Genomic DNA, 15,515 nt, shown 5'->3' with positions numbered 1-15,515 from the left:
GTCACACATGCAGAGCACACAGCACACACAGTGAAATTTGGCCTCCTCATTTAATCCATCCTAGTACCAGGAGTAGTACTAGGAGCAGTGTGCAGCTATTGTACAGTGCCCGGGGAGCAATGGGAGTGAGGGGGGGAAGGGGGGTGTCCGGTGCCTTGCTCAAGGGCACCAAGGGACCTCTCCGTGTAGCATTCCACACTCCATATTTTAGGTCTGGTTGGGGACTTGAACCGGCGACCCTACAGCTCCCAGTCCAAGCCCCTACTGACTGAGCCACTGCCGGGCCAAACCCTTGTGTCCTTAATGAGAGTCCATCTTGTTGTGTGCAACACATTAGAACCGTGGAAAATAAATTCATATTACAGAAACAAGTTGCTGGGAGTGAAAGAAGGCAACTTTGCTGTGATGTGTGAAAGCCTTGTGACATCTGTGGAGGCAGGATTACTATAAATGCGACACTCCTAGTTCCCGCAGACTATTTTAATCCGCGTTTCACAGATGTGTAATCTAACGTGAAGTTTGTGGTAGACTTCATCAGGGTTTTTTTTTGCAAATGATATTCCTTTAAACCCTCTGTTTTTTTGTTGTTTTTTAATCAACCTTACCCATTGTGAATTGAGCCTGTTGTAGTTGTGGTTTGCACAGAGATGATTAATATCATAATAAAATCCAAACATGTCTCAATAAATTAATTTATGGCCTACTTTGCATCAACACAAATGTTTTTTAAAATGCACAAATTCTTATTTTATGGCGTAATTTTAACTCATGTTGATTGTTGTTGTTGTTCTTTACATAAAACATGTAATCCAATAATAAAATAATGGAAAATGATGTTTGATCCTACAGAAAAAATGCTTTCTCTGAGCCAGCCAGGTTTCGATCATACATGCACAGGAATGCTAATATAAAGTAAGCAGAAGGTCAAATGTGAAGTTTTGTCCTTGTTAGCAATTCAGACCTAAACCTGAACCAATGTTGGCCTTGCAGCTTGTTTGGTGTTATCTTTGCTTTGCCTCTTCGCCATCTCCCTCTTTCTTTTTACATTGCTGTTTCAGTTACACGTTCCTGTTTTTTTTTTCAAATAATATGAATTCATTAATTTTTAATGTTTTACTATTTGGTACTGCACATTAGTGATCTTGGCTGTCATTTCGCCACTTTGGTCCAAATTGAACTACAGACAATTTTCTGATTGATTTTCATGAAATATTTAAAGTCCCCTTCGGCCTCAAACTGGCATAGAACACAAGGATCTGGCTTGTTGAAAACATACTTTAAAAAAAGCATTGCTAAGTCCTCACCAAGGACCATAACTGGGATAATTTCATGCATGCGGCGATGAGTCATCCCGTTGTTCTGTTGTTCGCCCAGTCTCTCTTTCCTTCCTTACCATTTTGCAGTTGTATCATACTTGCACACTTAATGTGTTTTAGATCGTCTCCCTACTGAAATAAATACAAAATATTACAACTATTGTAGCAACGATCATTTACCCGTTGCGTTCACACTGTGTCATCTTGTTTAGATTCTTCTTTAGTCAATTAAAGCTGTTTCATCTTCTGTTCTCACAAAGCTGTTATCCTTCATTTGTATTATTAATACACATAACTTTCCCACTGTATTTTTTCCTTTTCTTTGTAAAAATGTGTGACATTATCTTTTGATTCTCTGAGCACTGACAATGTTCTGACAAGCAATGCCATCGACGAGTGCAGCGGGGAAGCAAGAGGTATTTTGTCTTAATGAGCTGCCATACAGTCTGAGTTCCCCTCCACCTGTGATATGAGAATAACCTCTCATCTCCTGAAATATCATGAGACTAACTACTTTGTGTCTTCTACAATCGGTCTTTACACTATCTGTTTTTGATGTTCTCTTTTACAAATCAGGTTACAATTCTTTTTTATATTCATTCAGTTGAATATACAACGCGATATATAGCATCTCAACTATTGCGCATTTTCACAACTGAGTTTATCCATTTGCAGATACACCTATCCACAAAACACCTGAATACCTCTGTGACCAGTTAGTGTCCAACCTGTCTGAAAGCTGCCTTATGCAAGAAGTGACCTTGTCTCTTTCGGCCTACATTACGAGGAGTATGCCATGGAGAGGGTCCACTAATGCACTCTAATCCTCCAACACAATGACCCCAATCCCTTAAATCTGTCAATAGGGAAGCTGATGCTCCAGATTAGAGATGCTGCTGTAATGATACTGTGGGGCTCTACTCCTATCTTGTTGTTTGCAAGAAAAACACACGATATGATTTGCATACTTCATTATATGCAAAGTATTCCCTACTGCTATGTTTTTCAACCTGTATTGAAGTATTTTTTTTATTCAAACAATAATAAAGAATGTGTCTTGTTTGGTATGTTCAACTGACTTAAAACCTTGTGTCAGTAGCCTCTGAATTTCTATCCACCAGAGCCTTGCCTCGCTCATCACTGAAACAAATCAGAATATCAGACAAGCAGTCAGTGCCTCCATATCAGTTACAGGAAATGTGTGGTCCCCATGTCCGAATAAAATTAACTCAAATAGCATGGCACAATTCCATCCAATCAAACATGAATAGGACATGACTTTATACAACATCTGAAACGCTGCCAACAGGCTGTTAAATAATGCTTAATATTGCATGCAATTAGAACTTCAACAAATTGTAAACATTCTGTCAGCTGTCTTCTCACAGGCTCTGAATACTGCAGGCATCAAGTCTTTCTAAATAAAGAACAATCTCGACATATAATTAATGAAGTATAATTTGCCTTTACAGAACCTCCCATTTTGCACAATAAATTAAAATAGCAATTTTTTTCCAAAAGCTGAATAACTTGGCACTTAGCAATTGTTATGTCATTTCGACCACACCGACCTCAGCCGTTAGACTTGTTAAAGTCTTCAATGACATCCATTTAAACACTGATGCTGGCAGAATTTCAGTTCAGTTATATTCCAGGTCCTATTCTGTTAAACATCTACATGCTTCCTCCGGCTCATTCATTATAATTATGGAAAGCAACCTCAATATGTCACCACATCTATGCTGAACACACACATGTATGTAATCATATCAACAGGGGACTATGGTGCTGTATCACACGCACCGAGAATCGTTTGAATGTTGTTCAGTTTACATATGGAACACCAAGGGATGAATCTGAGTTATAAAGATTGTCTTTGAAATAAAAAAGCAACAGAAGTTCATTTAAAGCACATATTGTGTTCCTCTCTTGTTGTAATATCTGTGTTGCTTTTACATGTAAATGTCTAAACTTTTGAGTTTTGAATTCTTCATCTTGTATAATACAGCTGGTCAAATCAAAGATGCCGGGCCATGATGCAATGCAGAGACAGCTTTGAATCAATGCTTATCTCAAAGGCGAGTTTGTTTACTTTTCCTACCGCTGCTGGACAGATAAATCGACTGGAAAGCAAAGAGAGTTTATACACATACAAAGAGGCTGGGCCTCTAGGTAGAGCATTTGGGAGAAAGTTATTAAAATTGCTTTTATCAACACTTTAAATCCACCCGATGCTGTTGTGCAGCAGGGAGAGACGAGGTTTGCTGTCATATCCACAACTGCCAATTCCTGAGGTGCAGGGCATCAGATTATTCTTAAAGCTGGGGACGCTGTTTATGGTTCACAGCTCAGAAAATGTAATTTTGAGAAGTGTAGCAGTGCACCTCTGAGACACAGGAAGGGGGACGGAGAAAAAAGAGACAAATGAGCCATGAGTTATCATGTGAAGCCTCCACCATTGATAAAATACCTGTAAATCTTTGGGGACACTGTCACAATACACACAAAAAGAGTCGTTTTTCTCTTTCCCATCTTTCGCTCTCTGTGTAACTGTTTTTTTGTTTTACAGCAAAGAATCCCAATATTGGCAGGCACATCAAATACATCAAATTTCCTGAATGACATCAGACATAAGTCACGTTCAATGGTGATTACAAATAATCAAATCCCACTGATTCATAGCAGAGCTTTAGCCTATAATCCAAACCATTCACTGTGCTTTTCCATGAATGATACTTTACTATGTTTAAAGCTTTATAAACAACAATCGTAGGTCATTTCAATCAGGAGGGACTTCATTTTGTTTAAAGAACATTTATTGACACATGTCATATGATAAATGTTAAGTCTTCGGGGATTAGACCCCAATCCTGAAATTGTATCTAAAGGGGAAATGCAGCCGTGAGCCTATAGGGAAACCCCCAGGGGTCTAGACACTGGTGATGATGCTGAGGATCTGGATTTGATGAGGAGATGGGATGAAGAGGGGATGTGATGAGGTCTTTGGATTAACTCTCCTGGCACTGGGTATGATGAAAGGAGGTGGATGGGGAGGAGGCGGACGGCAGCATGAAAACCTGAAATCACAGCTGACTGCATGAGAGAGCAGAACCATTTTAAAGTTTGGCTGCAGCACAGTGATTGGCTGCTGGAGAATGAGGTGAATGTAATGAGGTTATAGACAGCGCCCGTGATGTGCTGATTATATGCAGCTGCGGAGTGAATGTATATACACAGTCTTCCTGAAAGAACATGCGCTGAGCTTCATTTAATTTCAACTATAACCGTTTGTTCTTTATTGATAGGGTCTCATAGGATCACATCACATTTTGGTTTAAAAATAAGAGGATGTTACATTTGGAAAAAGGCATCGTCATTTGCATTTACACATGAAAAATCTTACAGTTGCATATTGCTCTGTGTCGAGACTGAGAGACAAAGATTAGACATTTTTACAAATTGTAGAAGCAGCCCCCAGGAGAAACTTAAAACCAAAAGTAATTTTTTTTAAAAGAATTCAGAAACTATGTCCACTTTAAACTCTGTATTTGCATAGGTTGCATTAGATTTAAATAAATATCCAGTGAAGACTCCCGTGCATATTTCTCAAAATAACTTGACAAACGTTGCATTCTCTGACAAATTGCACAAACTCTTCAGGTATTCCTCTGAGGAATCTAAAAATGTTTTTACAAAGGCTTGTAAATAATAGAATTGCAAGAAATAATCCCTCTCGTACTGCATTCACCCGAACAAGTTGCAATATCTGGAGCTGTTTCTATAGCGACAACATAATTATACAAAAGTATTAGGAGATGAAAATGCATTTGTTATGAGTTACAAAAGTAAAAATAAGAAATAGTATAGATATATTTATATTTACAACATCAGATTTGCAGAGTGCATCCTTTTCAAATACAAGAATATTGCAATTTCTTCATGGGGTCACCATTGCACTATGTATTAAGAGGCTTTCCATCAGCATGTAGTTTCATATAAAAAGTCCTTTATCTAATCTCAATAAATACATCCTATAAAGGGACTTATCTTTTATCAAAACAAGAGCCAGCTTCTTTCTACAACAGGACTTGCTGTGTATGAATACTATTATTTTCTTCTTGTTTTTCACCCACATAACAATACCCCAATAAACTCACTTGGGCTCTCCTATAGGTTTGACCACAGGCCACGGAATGTCAGGTAGAGGTGACTGTGGCTCAGCGTGGGTCTGCTGTAGCTGCAGGGCCTGCTGGTTAGCCCAGTTCAAGTCCACCCCATTCTTCTTCAGTGCAGCCAAGTGCTTGACGTCCAGCGTTGTGAAGGTGGTGAACTGGACCTGGTTCCTCTTACTGGTGGGGGAATGAAGTGGCTCGCTTCGTTGTGGCCTGGCCAACAAGGTGGCAGAACGGTTCGCCATGGGCTCAATTGCAATTCCCGGAAAATGCTGCTGCTGGGAGGTGTTCCTGCTGCGGCCCAGAGTGGCAGTTCTTTCGGGGACAGGGGGGCCGCTCACTGTGGGCAGGGCGACCTCAAGGCTGTGGGGCCCGATGGAATCTACGGAGTGACGAGACTCCAGAGAGCGGTGAGCCTCGCGTTTTAATGTGGACACTTGAGCCTGGATACCTGGAGCGGGGTGGCCATCGTTGCCCAGCCACACCCAGTCGTGCTTGTGATCCTTTGGGTCCCCTATGGGTGCCGGGGCTGCCTTCATTGCGGTCTTTTTATTCCGGAAACAAAGGTTATACGAAAGACAGTTGACCAAAAAGGCCAAAATAGCTACACAGGCCAGACCCACCAAGGCATACATGCCGATTTCAATCTGCGACAAGGCTCTGAATGTCCTAATGAGGTCACTCTCAATAACCTTCGGAGTTTTCTTCTTTGGCGTCACTTCTGCTTTCCGGATGTCTTTGTTGGGGGTTGAATTGGGGTTGTCAATCATGTTTCCAAAGCTTCTTTTCTGCTCTTCACCTTTACTTACTAACCCCACTGTTGTATACAGGGGTATGGCAGTGCTCAGCAGTGTATTGAAACTCATTGTGCTGATATTTGTAGTCGCCGTTGTTTTGGGAATAGCAGTGGTTGTGGTACCTCTTGTAGCTCTGGTTGTGTTTCTAACTCTAAAGACAGGCCGCACAATAGCTCTTGTTGAAACTGTGGTTGAGGTGGTGGGTTCTGCTGTGGTGGTCTCTTTCTGGGCAGGGGGTGTGCTTCTGTATAACCAGTTATCCACGTCGGCGACAACACGCTTGGTTGTTTTGGGATCACCTACCAATTCTAATGCACCGCCATCAAGATCTGTCAATCTGCCATTGCCACCACCACCACCACCTTCTCCTCCTGACACTCTGCTGCTACTCTGGAGGTTGATCCTGAGTAGACCGGTGCCCACCGCCAACTTGCCCTTCCTTTTGGACTTCTGGCATTCCTCGCAGATCCTCAGCTCCACTCTCACTAGCGCTCCCTGGCTTTTCCCTTCACCTTGCATTACTATGAATGTGGACTGCTGGGTTCGGCGCACCGTGGCAACCTTCTCATCTGGGGTGGAGACAGTCAGAGAGTAGATATTGCGGTCAAAAAGCTCCAGTGGTGTCACTGCGCCATCGCTGAACTGAACCCAACAGCTAACCACTGCTTCCTGAGAAAGAAAAAAAGAAAAAACGATTATGATAACTGAGCAATACAGTTCATATGTACAAAAGCAGGTCAACAAATCAATATTCTCCTCTCTGCTTTCCGTGAGTGCTATATTCACATGATTGTTAATAGCACTAAATTGCTTATGCTAATTTCTTTATGATTACACTCAGTAGGGTGCTATTGTTCCATAGATTATAGTCTAATGAAGTCAGAGTACGGCATACAATTAACCAAAGTGGTTGTAATGAAAGCAATTTTAACAAGGACAAAAATTACAGCAAAAGGGGTCGTGTTAAGAGCCGATCCAATCACATGAATACACAATGACCTATTTCCTGTGGCTGATGTGAAACACTGCGGTACCACAGACCTAACCTATATTTTGGGTTTGAGTACATAATGAATCACCCTGAGCAAAGCATTAACAGGTTGCCACCACAGACACCATTGGTTGGTCATCTGTACTGGCATGGTTCCAACAGTTTGTTATTGACAGGGGCCGACCAGCCACAGCAACAGCGCGCTGTAGGTAAATTGAGCTGTCGCTACAACAGATATGGAACCGCTAATTGCTGCCCCGTGCCTGTGTCGGGAGCCTGGTTTGATGTGGGCAGGATGCCATGGCTAAATGTGCGAGTGAGCTTTTTAAATGATCATCTGTGCACCCTGTCTGCCTCTTCCGCTCTCTCACACAGCATGGTTACTGCAGATGGTGGTCTCAATGAGTTCACATTCTGAGAGGCAGAGAGAAAACACAAATATTATTACACCCTTAAGGTGATTGTTTTTGTGCAAATGTGTTCTGCCGTGGCAATTTATATAATTCAAATCTTATCTGTAGGAGCCCATTATGTCTTTGGTGGAAAATATATATTTAGGATACGTTAATACCACACTATTTACCATAGAAAGTGTGATTTTAAGCCGCCCCTGACAGGGTTTAGAATTAAGTTGTTTTGAATGATATTGTTTGTGGTCTGCAGCAATATCTTCACTGGAGAACACTTAAATAAATGTGGAATAGTGTGGTTTCCACTGAAAATAGGATTTTTTTTTATCAGATTGTGGTCCTTCAAATGTGGGTTTAAAGCATTTGAAAAACATGTTCTGATCCTGCAGTACTTTCACAATTAAATGACACAATATATCTAACAATGCTGATAAGTGCCACATCCCACCTACAGATTGTTTGATTTTCCAATGTTTAGGGGGTACCAAACTGAATAACACTATCTGTTCAGATCAAAATCTCAGACATTTTTATTTCTTACCTGTTAAACTCACACAAAACGTTTCCATCGTGCAAAACAAAGTGGCTTTTGAGAACTTTAAAAGTGCATATGACCAATTTAGCATTGATCTCCCTTAAATCAGTGCAGCAGAAACAAAGAAGTTTATCCCAAACATTATTTTCTTTTTTTGTGCCTATTTATCAAGCTTGATTTGTTTTTGTGCATGCATCAGCCTTAGAGATGGCTGCTTTCTCTTGAATATCATTTCTAAATCAATGCCACTAGACACAATGGGAACGTGGGGCTCAATGCGCCAACAATGTTTTAAAGGGGCCTTATTATGCTTTTTGTGAGTTCCCTTTCCTATAGTGTGTTATATGTTTTTTTCTGCATGTAAAAGCTTGGGTTTCTCTCCCACACCGTTTGTTTTCCACTGTTGCAGTTCCTCTTTGATTGATAAATAGCACTAATTGTTAGAGCAGGGGTGCCCACACTTTTTCAGCTTGGGAGATACTTTTAAAATGACCAAGTCAAAATGATCTAACTAGGTTAAAAATGCTAAACATATATTTATTTATATACATACTGAGTATACCTTATGTTGGTGTACCTTGCATAACTGCATGAACCCGTATGGCACAATAGAACTCAGTACATTTTTGGTCATTCCGTCAATTTTATACCCTTTCTTTAGTAGAATTGTATAAATTGGAAGGCTGACCATGCATGCGTGGTGAACTGCTTGTTAGAAAAGGTGAGATCTCAGACTGGCTTACCTGTAGGTCAATCAAGTGGCAAATGCCATAGTAAGGATGGATGATAGGCTAACTTTTTTTTCCTTTTTTTTTCAATGCCATGCGATCTACCCACACTACCTTTGGGATCGAGGTATACACAGGTATAGACAGGTACTCTAACACAGGTACCCCTGTGTTAGAGGATGTTAGAGGATGAAAATTATCATCACCCTCGTTTCATGTAAAGTTTCAATTCAGGACTCCTTTGTGGACCCTACAAGGATAAGTGTCTTTTAAATAATCTATTACTTCAACAGATATCGGTACTACATCAATTGCCGATATGAGATAACAAAATGTACCTGTATAAGTCATAATGCATCTTCTATCCTTTACATTTCTATTCACAACTTTTGATTCTTCCATTGACACGTTCACCTTCTAGGAAACACTTTATCCTGATGTATCAAATTAAATGTTGCAATCAACAGCTCTGTCCCCACAGATGTCTTGCTAATCACTTTATGTAGTTGTAGTTCAATTACTGCTGCCTAAATAAAGTGTGATGCAAGCAAGTTGTCTCCCTGCTGGTCACAGCTACTGCTATACATTCTGAACAGGCATACAACCAAGTAGATTTGTGGTCAAATCTAATTAAATCAATATATCAATTAATCAGTTAATCACAGTTAACTACACCTGCAATGTTGGTGATTTCCTTGCCATAAGCCAAACTATTATGAAATGCTGATTCCTGAATCCAAGCACTAGGATTAATACCCAAGTCTTGTGAACAAGGTTTGATTTACATGCGATATCATAGAGCATCAAAACAAACAAAAGTTTTCCAATCTGTTCACAGTGCAAGGACATGTTAGTCTTTAAACGCAAATCTGTGAGGATTCATGCTGTTCCTTTATTGCACATGCATCTGTGAGTGATTCTATGCTGGTAATAAAAGGAGAACATTGTCATTGGAATGAATGCCAGGGGCCTTGCTCGTTAAATGCCCACACTTTAAAAGAACAAGAAAAAAGGGATGTTTTAAGACTTTGCACACATTGGCAAAAGCAGAGCTGCAATGTTAGCAGCTCACTGCCAAAGAGGGAAATAGCTTACTTGTTGCAAAGCCAATAAATAATTACATGTTGAGAGTAAATGCAGACAAAAACACATTACGGGCTCTCACCTTTGATATTTAATCGCAGCCTATAGCAATCGGAATTCTGCATGTGTTTTTCTGCTCTTATGTAAGTCCTCTGATGAAACCTTGTCTACGGGGGAGACACTGACAGTTTCAAAAGATGTGAGTTACAAAGGAGAGTGAGTGATTAAAAGAACGTGGGCATCGTTCAGTGTACTTTCCGTTCAAGACAAATGAGGTCTCATATATTTTTAAATACATTTTACAGCGTGTTACCATCCTTATTTTTTTAATCATTTTGTAAAAGAAAAAGTGTTGTTCTGTGTCACATGGAAATCTATAAATCAATTATTTTCTGTTTTATAATCTGAATAAAATAAAATAAATGGTCGACTCATAATTATAAAGAAAACACTTTTTTATTCTCTCACAGTCTTTTAGTTTATTTCCCGCTCTTTTAGATTTTCACACTCAAGGTCTAAAACGAGAATCTGTAAAACTAATAGCAATAAAAAGAGAGAAGCAGAATCGAGAGAAGCTAAGCGAATCCAAACCCTTTCTATGCTTTCAGTGTTATAATTTTCCAGTTTCTTACCTGTTCGAGCTGTGTGATCGTCTCCCGTGTGGTTGCCGTGGCGACGATGGCCCCATTGCTCCCTGGGCTGAGCTGCAGGGACAGCGAGAGTCCAGAAACCAACTGCACCCCCAACTCCGTCACACTCACTTTATCATCCACCACACTGATGCTCCTCTCAGCCAGCACGGACCAGGTCAGAGGGGACAGCACCTGCAACGAGGAAAACCTCATGCAACTTTCAGATGGAAGCACAACAGCATGCCCAGCACCTGCTAAGACCCGTCTGACATACACACATACACAAACACACACGCAATGGCTTACCTGAACAGTAGTAGTGCCCACAGCCCGTCCCTGGACGACCACCCCATCCTGAACCCTGGCTACTTCAGGATCTGACACTTTTAGAAATGAGCGCACAATATTGGTCACATCCACCTAAAAACAGAGAAAATGTTGATTGTATTAAATCCTTATAAAGCTATTGCAATAATGTGATGATTACTATTGTTTCAACTTTTGGAAAAATGCTATTTATTTATAAATGTACTCAAGAACTGAACTTAAGTTGAGTTCTAAAATACTTTAAAAGAGTATTTCCATTTTCCGTTACTCTATTCTTAAACTCCACAACATCTCAGAGGTTTTACTTTTTACTCCATCACATTTTTATGAAAAACTTTCCTTACCAGACTCAGAGTAATGATCATTTTAAATATTGTAATATTTTACTGCACATTAAGAAGACTTTATTGATTCACAAGATATTTAATGGGCAAAATAGCCACAATAGATCCTATTGACGCAATGCAAACATTAATGCATCATTAATCAAAATTCAATAAAACAAGATATTCTGTATAATTACTTCATTGAGTTGTGATACTTTAAGTATAACCTAATGTTAATACTTATACTCCTAGTAATTGATATACAAATATGAATGTATATACTTTTTTACCTGCCAATCAGGACCCATGAAGTACTCCACAGGCTCCGCCCCCGTTAGCGGGTCAGACGGCGCCTCAGCGTCAGCCTGGGCTATAAATGGTGTTAGCACCGTGAGCCTAGAGTGCTGGTACTGCAGCATGCAACCCCTGCCCTTCCTCACGTCCTCTTCTTCCTCGCTGTCCCATGTCGACCTAACACACAAAAGGGAATCAGACACAATTAGTCGTCGACTTTATTTCTAAAATATTTGTTAATCAAACTTTAGTTCTGTTTCCAAAAGTTAGAAGATAAGATCTGAATTATGTTCAGATCTGTGTTGTAAATATGAAGGCATCAAGAGCAGATATCTTAGCTTAGCATAAAGACTGCAAGAAGAGGGCGACATGATAACAGGTTATTAGCTACAGTCAGAATAAAGCTCACAAATGTAAATGTTATATATCCTTTTCAAATAAAACAACAAAAGAAAGGTAAAAACATCAAGATGTGGTTTTAAAAGGGATTTTCCAGAATGGCTATCTCCTCTGTCTTTATGCTAAGCTAATCGCCGACCGACTGTATTTTCATATTTACATATAAGTTATTGCGATATTTCACAAAAATGTGTTAATTTATTCTAAGTAACAAACATGACATTCAATAAGTTGCAGTTAATATGTGATGTGAACTCTTAAATGGTGTTTTCTAGCCAGCAGAGAGACCACAGGCTCATAAACAAAATACTGAAGACCAGCAGTGTTTGTTGATGCCATAAAAGGGACAACACATTTGCGGACTGACCTTTCCTTCTAAATGAATTTAAGTTAAATTAACCAGGATCCCACGGCTGGCTGGTTTGTTTGTGCGCGATAGAGGTTAAGCTGTGAACTATCCTCAACCCCCTCAGCAATGATCATTCTGTATAATTATCGTAAGCACAGCTGGTGCGCCATGCACCGCACCACAGTTGAGCTGCGGGGCTGGTGGCTATGCTTTTACACTGCAGGCACCGCGCTAGTGTCAGGAGCTACATTCCAAATAAACATCATTATTATATAGCCTTAGGTCAGAACTTAACAGGTGATGGAGATGCTGCTTGAATTAACACCACACGGCAAACGTAATCTCCCATAAATGATTGAGTCTAAACTCATAGCGGTTAGAAATGCCTCTAGGCTTCCGCCTGCAGAGAATGAACGGTACTTATTTAAAGTTGAATCTGTATTTTTAATTTGTTTTAAATATCAGCATTCATAGTATCATTAATTTGTTTAATTGCATGTTTGTGCGTACTAACACACTGATTTCCCAAAGTTTAGTTTATTTGGCATAGTAATTCAACTTTTCTATTTGTTCTTTGATTAACCTTTAGTCATTATGCCTTTTATTGGCTTGCCAGGTAGCTAATCAACGCCAACAAATACAACATTAATATCAGTATTATTTAAAGATGGAGTGTTAACTGATTTTGTGTTTATTTCATATTCTATTTTAAATCAATAGGGATTTAGAGCAAATCATAATCACATAATCACAATCTGAAGAAAAAGAATGACAAAACAAAGCAGGGGTGAGAATCTTTCATGAATCCACAGTACGTTAACAGTAAGTTAACAGTATTACTCTTTTGTTTATGAAGCCCAAAGTTTATTACCAATCAGTTCTGATGCTACAATTGGACAGCTATTCTTTATTCCATAGACATACATGGCATATACAATTCATCCCTAACATGAGCTGAGACTCGTCATTACAATCACGATAGGAGTTTCCCATTGATGACCTACTATCCGTTTGTGGGTATTGAATGTTTTGGGAAATGAAAGCCTCAAAGGGTTTTTACCCTGAAGAGAACTAATAGCCCATCAGTCAGCCATCATCATTAGTATTGAGTGAAGAGTAATGACTTCACTGTAAGTATCGAGTGAAAAATCAACTAACCTTTGTCTCTAGGGCAACTGTGTTACATCTACAGTGTCCTACCCACTAATGCACCTAACACAAATGTTATGCTTTTATGATGGCCTGTATTTGCAGTAGGCCGATATTAGAAACACACCTCTCAGTATGCTATAATCCATTTTAATATCCCAACTAACGGCAGACTCAAAAATGACAATACAGCTGAATTATCAAGTCAACAAAACTGATTATAATCAACTTCAAAGAATCACAATAGGGTTTCTTGCTACAGTAAAACAATACACAAAAAGGTTCATCCTATTATTTATTTCAGAAAATTCTTACATTTAGCACTTTTACCCAAATTACTGCATCCCTACTGTACTGGCCCACTCAGAATCAAGATAAAGGGACTATAGCAACCAGGGGCGGTTCTATGAGTGGCCAACAGGGGCCAGTGCCCCCGTAACACTGACCAGGGACCCTGTGGCCCCCCTCCAAAAAAAAGGTTACAATATTACAATTTATTGGAACTAAATAAAATCAGAGACCCGGATGTCCAGCGGAGATCTAACTGTTCATTACCTAATAAAAGTAAATACCGTTTATGTTTTTTAATTACATTGTCACTTAAAGTTACTAAAACAAATACTCTTAAATGAAAAAAACTACTGAAACAAAGGATTGTAACTTAAATTTACTGAAACAAATACCTTTACAAAAACAAATACCAGTTACTGTATTTTATGTTTATTTTAAACAATTACTTTATACTGTCTTTGTCTTTTTAACCCGCTTTTATTGTACCCCTCATGAAATAACTGGCTCCAGCCTGGCTCCAGCCTGTCCCCCCTCCCCCCCAGTGAAATTGGTCTAGAACCGCCACTGATAGCAACCACATGTGTATAGCAATGCAAGTGATGGGCCTTACCTCCTGTTGCCAGAAGTAACAGGGACTCTCCAGCCTTTGATCTGGCTGAGCTCGGGGTCGGCCACATCGATTAGCAAAGGCAGGCGGGGAATCCATACACTCAGCTCCAGCTGAGCACTCAGGAAACCGTAGGTGAAGTCCAGCACTACCCTCCTCTTCCCTCGTGTTTCATTCCCATTTACATAAACGTAATCACATCGCTCTGACACCTGGAAAATGGAGAGAAGAAAAGAAAAAAGGTGAATATATGGCTCGGCTGTATCTGGCCAGAACATTTAAAAAGTTCAGAATTACTTGAGAATCGCTGGACTAGAGGTAGGACTGTGCTGTGATTTGGATTATAACTTTTCTTGATAGCACCAGCAAGGTTTTTTCTATGTATGTCCCCATCGAAAATAAATAAGAAAGTTTGAACAACTGACAGAGAGGAGAGGCACCAATACAAATAAGCTGAAACCACACAACCACAAACATTTTTATCCATTTCGAAAGACTTCCAAAGTCTGGCCGGGGAACCACACAATGTTTCTGTTTATGTCATGTAAACTTACAACCTTGGTCTCCATGAAACCTTAACAGAATATAAATTAGGTCAACCTTACGACTGTTCCTGTAGTGCAGTACGGTAGGAGGGAGCATTGCATTTCCCCACCAGTGAGGGCAATGAGGTGAAACACAGCAGTTGGTGTGTTTTATGTAAGATTGGAGGCCTATCTCCACTGCAGACTCACTTATCTTAGCAAACCAGTGGCTCCACAGCGGTAATTGGAGGGCACTAGACTGGAGAGTAGACCATAGCACTGGAGAGGGGGTGGTATAAAGGGGGAGGCGTAAAAAGTGAGGAAAAAACGGAAGGAGGAATGACGTCCGGAGGGAGGAATGACGTCCAAGGTAAGTCAACTGTGAAGACATTTTCCCATCATGCCACAGGTCCATAACAAACTCTCTGATGTGTGTTAGAGTTCTACAAGACAACTACATGTACTGTAGGTGGGCTAATGGACAAAAAATAAACTATATAAGCACCTACATCATGTGTTTGTTAGATTTTAGCAAAATAATGACGCATGTTGATAGACATCAAAACAATCAAAAACTTTAAAGGC

General features: G+C 39.8%; 1 protein-coding gene across 1 annotated transcript in view; it reads right to left on the bottom strand.

The window, feature by feature from the left end:
- Positions 1-4,613: 4,613 nt before the first annotated feature.
- Positions 4,614-15,515, bottom strand: part of LOC307024680 (transmembrane protein 132D-like) — a 31,477-nt gene continuing 20,575 nt past the window's right edge. Inside the window, exons 6-10 of the mRNA XM_079659005.1 lie at positions 14,410-14,618; positions 11,608-11,788; positions 10,971-11,084; positions 10,665-10,856; positions 4,614-6,954 (exon numbers count right to left, since the gene is read on the bottom strand). Coding sequence (XP_079515131.1) covers positions 5,470-6,954; positions 10,665-10,856; positions 10,971-11,084; positions 11,608-11,788; positions 14,410-14,618 — 2,181 coding nt within the window. The 3' untranslated portion in view covers positions 4,614-5,469. The remainder of the gene's footprint in view (positions 6,955-10,664; positions 10,857-10,970; positions 11,085-11,607; positions 11,789-14,409; positions 14,619-15,515) is intronic.

Source organism: Notothenia rossii (assembly GCF_949606895.1).
Source record: "Notothenia rossii genome assembly, chromosome: 11".
NCBI lineage: Eukaryota > Metazoa > Chordata > Actinopteri > Perciformes > Nototheniidae > Notothenia > Notothenia rossii.
This window is presented reverse-complemented; position numbering and strand designations above follow the sequence as displayed.